The 9,325-nt window shown below is 37.6% G+C and overlaps 1 protein-coding gene across 1 annotated transcript; it reads left to right on the top strand.

Annotated features, from left to right (window-relative positions):
- Positions 1-1,372: 1,372 nt before the first annotated feature.
- On the top strand, positions 1,373-9,325 carry LOC145861059 (uncharacterized). Its single transcript, XM_082962437.1, has 3 exons — positions 1,373-1,436; positions 1,828-2,016; positions 3,904-9,325. The coding sequence occupies exons 1-3, from the start codon at positions 1,373-1,375 to the stop codon at positions 4,902-4,904; spliced, it is 1,254 nt and encodes a 417-aa protein (XP_082818563.1). The 3' UTR covers positions 4,905-9,325.

Raw genomic sequence — 9,325 nt, 5'->3', positions numbered from 1 at the left:
CAGTTGTTTTTATCCACACAAGATGGTTAAATGGAAATACACCCGAGCGGGAAATTGTTGGATCTATTTTCTATTTCAACTTTTTATAAATGGCGACAAAAAAAACATCTCTGGACAAGTTATTGGAAACATAGCTAATTTCACAAGATTGGAAAGCACTACAGCAGAGTACAGGAAAGAAAAGTAAAATTTAATTCAGTACAGTAGAGTACAACAGTACAGAGTATGGTACAGTATAAAGTATTGTATTGTACTTTACTCTAATGTACTCTGTTAGGGCTGGGCGATATGGACAAAAAAATCATACAGCTTTAGCTTGAGTTTTCAAACATCTAGGCGATTCACGATATATATCTCAATTTAGTTTTTCTCTAAATAAGCGATGTATAATTAAAGGTTGAATACACTGCCTTTCTAACAGTCAGCAATAATGGAATGAATTCAGGGCTTGTGAAGTTATACCGAGGCTAAATATAAGCCTTCCACAACCATAACACCCACTAATAATTTATAATTTGAGCAAAATAGTTGAACCTGCTTTTTTGCTGTTGCAATAATCACTGATCTGGCTTTCAATTCTGTCAATGAAAATGACCGTTTGTTAAAAATGGACTAACTTATTGTAGCAGGCATTATTAGCCTATAGAAAATGAACACAGGTCTGTCTCATCAACAATATCTCAAGCCCACGTGCTAGTGATTAACCAGGTAATATTTATATTTCAAGTTTAGTCAACTTGGATCTATTTGCTAACAAGGTTGAACAGTTGAATTGTTATGAACACACCCTTCTGTCTACAGTTTCTAACTGTTTGAAAAGCATATTAGCCTGTCCACTTTGTTCAGATGTCAAAATCAAGTGGCCTACCTTATTTCTCAGAATGAGAACGAGTTGCCAATTCCTTATATAATTGTTTTATGCTTATTGCACATTTATAAAACAGACTAGAGAGCTGTTATAATAGTATTTGGCTAAAATACTGCTAGCAGTACTAATGCTAGCATTCATTTTCCAGAATTAATGTTCATTGATATTCTGGTTTTAGTAGTGTAGCTCTGCTCTCAATCTGAGTAGTTGAGACCATAAAAAGGATATTGATAGAAAAGGTAACTTCTCCTCTATTACAGTAAAATAATGTCTCAATGTGTTTTGGTGTCCATATGAACCATTCTTTTGGACCAAACCACAAATGTAAATAGCTAGTTGAAACCGCTTGCCAGAGAGGAAGATGTGGCGATCTTGCAACTTTGCTGGTGTGAGAGGCAGGGGGAGGGGCTTGGTGTGTGTAAATCCTAGAGAAAAAGGACAATGCTTTTCTATGAGCTTGTTTTGGCCTTCCCACCTTTTGGGATAACGATTTCCCGTTTTAGGATGGACATTGCCACTGAGGGCTTCTACCATTTTAAAGTAGTCAACTGTGTGGGGATTCCTATGGGTTAGGAGCAATCAGCCAATTATCAGAGCATTGCCTTCTTCAAATTGGGTGCTATGGTTTGTAAATGTCTTTAACCCCGCCATCTAGATTATTCAGGTGAATAGTGCTGCCTAAAACAACTGCAACCTTATACTAAATGGTTTTTCAGTCATTTATGTCAATTCAGGAAATCTACTGTAGGTTATGTACACTAATGTTGTGTAATTTAAGGTGTGCACTTTGTCTAATGGGAAATTAATAAATGGTTTGTTGTCAATGTTTAGCGACCTGATCTAATGTATTTTTAGAGAATAAAGCGCCATAACTGTTAAGACTAACTTTTGTGTCCGTATCTCTTTATTACTACAGGCCGACTCAGATTAAGTCTGAGGCCGGTAACATCAACAGTGAGGACAAAATCCAGCCTGCCTCTCTCCTTCCACACTGAGTCCAAACCTACAGTCACTGGGTCCTGATTGTGACAGTGGAGCCCAGTTTGTACTGCAGGATCCAGAGATAACATCAGTGAAGCTGGAAGACTGCAGTCAAACACTGGAGCTGAATGTCATCATTAAAGATGAAGAAGAGGAGGAGGAGATTGGTAAGAGCAGGTTCTATCTATAAATTAGACCTCCTTAATTTATGACCCAGTCTATTGATAGGTTGACTTCTGACAACACATCCCTGAATAACTGGGCTATCTGGAGTGATCAGAGAGTAGATTAAAGAAGTGAAGTAGACAAACTGCCAGTGTTTTAAAGTTCTATGAAATGAGTCTGTAGTTACTAACCCTTGTGATAGTGAATGGAGGATGATATGAAGTGAGTCTGTGTAGTTACTAACCCTTGTGATGGTGAGAGGAGGATGATATGAAATGAGTCTGTGTAGTTACTAACCCTTGTGATAGTGAGAGGAGGATGATATGAAATGAGTCTGTAGTTACTAACCCTTGTGATAGTGAATGGAGGATGATATGAAATGAGTCTGTGTAGTTACTAACCCTTGTGATAGTGAGAGGAGGATGATATGAAATGAGTCTGAGTGGACTAGTCCGTTGCCTGTCTGAGTGGACTAGTCCGTTGCCTGTCTGAGTGGACTAGTCCGTTGCCTGTCTGAGTGGACTAGTCCGTTGCCTGTCTGAGTGGACTAGTCTGTTGCGGAGGGGATGGCACACCATCACCAGCAGTACATTTAGCCTACTGTTAATTCCCTCACTTCTAATCTACAATGTTTGTTTGGTTTTGGTAATGCATTCAATATATTATTATTACAGTCTTACCATTGTCATTGTAGGAGTGGACATTGTTTGCAGAGCGTACAACCTTGGCTACACTTGTGAGAAAAGTTTTGGTTTATTTCATTCCATTTACGAGTTTACAATTTATTATTTGTCTTTTGGTTAGAGTGCTCCTGTCAATGTTGAGTAAAGACACACACCTGATTACGCATAGAAGTAGGCCTATAGGCTAGCTGGCCTCTGTGCAAATGTAGGCCTATAAATGTGCCCATTTGGGCATCTGAAACTATTTCTGATTGTCTTAACTCACCATCACTGTGGAGTTTCTCAAATAATTTTTCTTCGCCTCAAACAGCAAGTAAACAAAGTCTGTTTCTACATCCATTAAGAATGACAATAGTTCCTCAACAGCCTATTTGAAAAATCTTTCCATCTCTCTCCCTTTTGATAACCACCAAAACTGTCATGCTCTGATCCAGTGGAAACGTCATAAAACAGGCCTACCTGATTACTTCTTATCCTTTGCGCAAAATAGCCTACAGCTCTGTCTGTCTGGAAACTGAGGGCCCAAAATATTTTATACATTGTTGCAAGTTTGCTAGCACAGGCCAGACCAAATTAATAGAATGTTTCAAGTTTCTTGCAGACAGGCCATGTGTAGCCAATTTGATTTATAGGATATCTATTTTCATCAGGGTATGTTCTACCTGCAGACCGCAATGTTTTTATTTGTTGGCTTTATGTAAGCTAGTTTTGACAATGGCAATGGAAGTTACTTTTAGATTTGTATCATTTTAATTGAGATATAATTTTGATTAACCACATGACATTGATTTGAGATATGAAGACTTTATTATAAATGAAATGAAACTCTTCCACGAAAATCATAACGCAGCAGCGGGAGGAGGAGAGTCGGGAACATATTTTTTTTCTTCTGGTTACGCTATATTGATCTCTGGCTTCCTCGTGAGTATTTTGTGTCTTCATTTTAAATCGCCGTGCTTAAAGCATCAGACAAGCTCAGTAACCTACATATAGTTGATTTTATTCACACACACATACACGGAAAAATACATGTTTTCAAACGTAAAAATTCGATTGGTCGAAAGAAAAGACTCAGGTTGACCAGGATATCTTTTTTTTTGTCGGGACAGCCCTAATAGCTTTATTCCCTGTATTGTACAGCCTACTGTTGTGAAGTCATATGTATATCACACCAACTGACTGGTTCTTCTCATGTTGTTCACACAGGAGACCATGATGAGACATTCTCTACATCCAGAGAGCAACAGCAGGAAGATCACAGAGCTAAGAGGTCTCACCACTGCCCACATTGTGAGGAGATTTTCCCAATTCTATCAAAGCTAAAAATACACCTTAAAACACACACTGGAGAGAATCTGTATCCCTGTAATGACTGTGGGAAGAGATTCACAACATCAAGGTCTCTGACAGTTCATCAGAGAGTGCACACAGGAGAGAAGCGTTACTCCTGCTCTGACTGTGGAAAGAGTTTCTCTCGACAGGGCAACTTAAAAACACATGAACGTATACATACAGGAATGAAACCTTACTCCTGCTCTGTCTGTGGAATGAGTTTCTCTCGACTAGGCGACTTAAAAACACATGAAGGTATACATACTGGAGTGAAGCCTTACTCCTGCTCTGACTGTGGAAAGAGTTTCTCTCGACTGTGTCACTTAAAAACACATGCACGTATACATACAGGTGTGAAACCTTACTTCTGCTCTGACTGTGGAAATCATTTCTCTCGACTGGGCAACTTAAAAACACATGAACGCATACATACAGGAGTGAAGCCTTACTCCTGCTCTGACTGTGGAAAGAGTTTCTCTCGACTGGGTGACTTAAAAACACATGAACGTATACATACAGGAGTGAATTCTTACTCCTGCTCTGAATGTGGAAAGAGTTTCACTCGACTGGGCCATTTAAAAACACATGAACGTATACATACAGGAGTGAAGCCTTACTCCTGCTTTGACTGTGGAAAAAGTTTCTCTCGACTGGAAAACTTAAGAAGACATGAACGTATACATACAGGAGTGAAGCCTTACTCCTGCTCTGACTGTGTAAAATGCTTCACAACATCAACTGACCTAAAAGTTCATCAGAGAACACACACAGGAGAGAAGCCTTACTCCTGCTCTGACTGTGGAACGAGTTTCTCTCGAATGGCCCAGTTAAAAAGACACCAAGGTAAACATGAAGGAGAGAAGCCTTACCACTGATCTGACTAGATTTTTTTTTAAATAACAGCTGAGCTAAAAGGGTCATCAGAGAACACACACAGGAGAGAAGCCTTACTTCTGCTCTTAATGTGGCAAGAGTTTCTCCAGATTGGGCAATGAAAAGACGCAAAAACTGATACACACTTGAGAGAAGCCTTATCACTGCACTGACAGTGAGAAGAGATTCTACAATTTGGGCCATTTAAAAGACCCCATTGTGTACATAAAGGAGAGAAGCCTAGTCAGTTCTCTCAGACCAGCTATGATTAGTCACTCAATCACTTAATTTTCATCTCGTAAAATAATTGTCCACTTTGAATTGGATCAAATGAAGAAAGCATAGAACACTCTTGTAATCCAATTGTTTCTCACTGTGAGAACTGTGCAGAGGAAAGGAAGTGTTCTAGAATGTTAGCCTCTCTTTACTTTACTCATCAGTGTGCACCATGTCAGGATGTGTGTTTTGTTAGCTTCTACTGTAAAAATACTGAGATCCTGGATTTGCCCTTAAGGTTTAATATCCTCTGTGAGACGTCTCACTATGGAGTCTGATGGTTGACTGGGTTGTACTGCTTCCCTCTGCAGTTTTCTGTAGGAATGAGCTGGTAGACACAACATACACTGAGTGTACAAAACATTAAGGACACCTGCTCTTTCCATGACAGACTGACCAGGTGAACCCAGGTGGGCTAAGGAATGAAAACACTGGACACTGGAACATTTGAAAACTATTGCCTGGTCTGATGAATCCTGGTTCCTGCTGTTTCACGCTGATGGGAGGACTAGGGTATGGAGGAAACCATGAGTACATGCATCCAGTGGTGGAAAAAGTAACTAACTGTCATACTTGAGTGAAAGTAATGATACCTTAATAGAAAATGACTCACGTAAAAGTGAGTCACCCAGTAAAATACTACTTCAGTAAAAGTCTAAAAGTTTTTGGTTGTAAATATACTTAAGTATCAAAAGTAAATGTAATTGCTAAAATATACTTCATCAAAAGTAAAACAATGAATCATTTCAAATTCCTTAAATGTATAAATCTTCTTCGGGATCGGCTAACGTGGGCTAATGCGATTAGCATGAGGTTGTAAGTGACAAGACAATTTCCCAGGACATAGACATATCTGATATTGTCAGAAAGCTTAAATTCTTGTTAATCTAACTGTACTGTCCAATTTACAGTAGCTATTACAGTGAAAGTATACCATGCTATTGTTTGAGGAGAGTGCACAATTTTGAACATGAAAAGTTATTAATGAACAAATTAAGCAGATTTGGGCAGTCTTGACACAAATTTTGAACAGAAATGCAATGGTTCATTGGATCAGTCTAAAACATTGCACATACACTGATGTCATCTAGAGGCAAGCATCTACATTGCACCTGGGCTGGAATAATACATTATGGCCTTTCTCTTATATTAAAAAAAATATATACAAACGAGCGGTTGTTTTTTCTATGTATTATCTTTTACCAGATCTATTGTGTTATATTCTACTACTTTCGTTTCACATTTCCATAAACTTCAAAGTGTTGCCTTTCAAATGGTACTAAGAATATGCATATCCTTGCTTCAGGGCCTGAGCTACAAGCAGTTAGATTTGGGTATGTCATTTTAGGCGAAAATTGAAAAAAAGGGGCTAATCTGCAAACCAGATGACACAATTGTCTTGTTTTTTAAATATTACAGATAGCCAGGGGCACACTCCAACACAGTGAGTCTGCCAGATCAGAGATCAGGGATGTTATCTTGATAAGTATGTGAATTGAATCATTTTCTCTCCTGCTAATCATAAAAAAATGTAAGGAGTACTTTTGGGTGTCAGGGAAAATGTATGGAGTAAAAAGTACATTATTTTCTTTAGGAATGTAGTGAAATAAAAGTTGCCAAAAAAAGTCAAGTACAGATACTACTAAAGTAGTTATTTAAATGATTTTTACTTCAGTACTTTACACCACTGTATGCATCCATGCCGTGTGTCAGCATTGCAGGCTGGTGGTGTGATGGCGTAGGGTGTGTTTTCAGGGCACACATTGGGCCCCTTGACAAAAGTTCAGCAATGTTTGAATGCTACAGGATATCTAAAGAATCCTTGCCGATCAGTGTATCCTTCTGCAAATATATATTTTCAGCAGGATTATGCCCCATGCCACAAGGCTTGTTCAGGAATGGTTCCAAGAACATGACAGTGAATTCAGCTTACTGCAGTGGCCTGCCGAGTCACCAGATCTCAATCCAATTGTGCATCTGTGGGAGGAGATGGAACAAGCTATTCAGAGTAGAGATCCACTCCCAGCCAACTTGACACAATTGTGGGAAGCATTGGAGTCAACATGGACCAGCATCCCTGTGGAACACTCAACACCTTGGACAGTCTATGCCCCAACGAATTGAGGATGTTCTGAGGACAAAGGGGGGTGCAACTCAATATTAGGAAGGTGGTCCTAATGTTTGTGCACTCAGTGTATATCAGAAAGGATGGTGTGATGATCAGTTTTTAGCGTTGGTTTGGGTGGATTATTTTATATTACTAAACAACTTTTGTTTAATGATAAACAGGCTATGAATCATCTAATTGTGTTTATTAAATTGTATTTTAATACTAGTTTTATTATTTTAGTCATTGATGATGAATGTATTTGAATAACTGTATTGAAGTTAATTGATCTAGTGGTTAAGAGTGTTGGGCCAGTAACTGAAAGGTCGCTGGTTTGAATCCTGAGCCGACTAGGTGAAAAATCTGTCATTGTGCCCTTGAGCAAGGCAATTAACCCTTATTTGTCCTGTAAGTCGCTCTGGATAAGAGCATCTGCTAAATGACAAGAATGTAATGAAAAATAATGTTTGTACATGAATTCGTGCTGGGAAACCACTTTTTTCTCATGTATATAATTAAATTAAATGTTTTTAGTGAAATACAACATTACCGCTTTGTTCACCCTGGCCAGAGGGACAGGACCATAGTAGGCTAGAGCAGCTAAGTTAATGTTAATGTTAGCTAGCTAGTTAGCTAGCATGCAAGTATCCAGGCAGAGTTGCTAATGTTAGCATAGAGAAAATAATAGCTTGCGACATTAACAGAAACTAATAATTAATATAACAACCTTATCAAATTACAAACGTTTTCAAAAATGTTGTTGCTTACAATTATCCGCGTGTCGTTGTGAGACCATCTTGAGGAACAAATGTCGGGTGAATGACTTGCTCTTTCTGCTTCTCCCAGTTTTGAGACATGACGGTTATACATTGTAATAAATTCCGTTGTGATATTGTAAACTAATTATTTGAAATTACAGGTAACTTTCAGTCATTCTGTCTATATCAGAACATCTAACATTTTTTATTTTAAATCAATATATTTTATTATATTGTGTATATAATTTCGGAGCAGGGCACCGATTAAAGGTGTTATATCTGGAGTTTGGTTGGATATTGAGGTTCATGTCTTAAGCAGAAGATTTCTGGAGGGGTTGGAGCACTAAACCCTGTAGTAGATGGAAAGAAGGAAGAAAGTCAATCCGTTTTACTGTTGTTTGAAGAATAGTATCTGTCTACTAACGAGGTAAAGTTGGTTTTATATTCACACATTCTGACATTCAACAGACATTCGCCAAAAGCCATTTGAAATTGTAAAAATCAATAACTAATGAATTGATTGTCACAGAAATATAAAAATATTTATGGTTTATTCTATAAATGTCGAGCATACTTTTACAACCTTTGTTTTGAATAAACATCCAGTTTTGATTTGATGGAAATATATAAAATCTTAAATTCTATTTAAAGCTGTATAAATCAATAACTAATTCACCCGTTGTCACAGAATCATCAAACTAGATATGATTTATTCAAACGATTTATATTGCCTGTATACTCAACGATGATTAGCACCTCAGTTATGTGTGCTTCTGTCAGGGTTCTGGTCAAATGCATGTCCTTTAAAGTCAATTTAGCAATTGAACAAAAATAACATTCAATTTGAAAATGTTCCTAATTGCAAAAGCATGTAACAGAATTTGTGTATTCCAGAACTGTTATTTACATGTAAATAAACATAACCCTGTTTTATGTCTTTAATACTGCAGATAGAATGCTCTGTGTGCCAGAGATGGTTCCATTTATCTTGTCTGGGGATGACAAAGAAGGATTTCAACAAAGCCAAAATAGAAAATTATTGGAAGGGGCCTTTTTGCTGTTAAATTAGAGACGTATAAATAAATGACTGTTGTGCCTTGTAACTACTTTAAAATGTGGAACTGTTGCACTAAAAATGCAAACATTGATTTGGCATACAATTTAATATTGTAAACATTGTACAACTTTATGTAAACATTGTCTAACTTCATATAGAACAAATTGCACTTGAAATTAACATTTATTTTAAGTTATTTTAAATAAATGCATATTCTCACTTTTT

This window comes from Salmo salar, chromosome 16 (assembly GCF_965601325.2).
Source record: "Salmo salar chromosome 16, fSalSal1, whole genome shotgun sequence".
Taxonomy (NCBI): Eukaryota; Metazoa; Chordata; class Actinopteri; order Salmoniformes; family Salmonidae; genus Salmo; species Salmo salar.
Note: the sequence above shows the minus strand (reverse complement) of the source record. Positions and strands in the feature narration are given on the sequence as shown.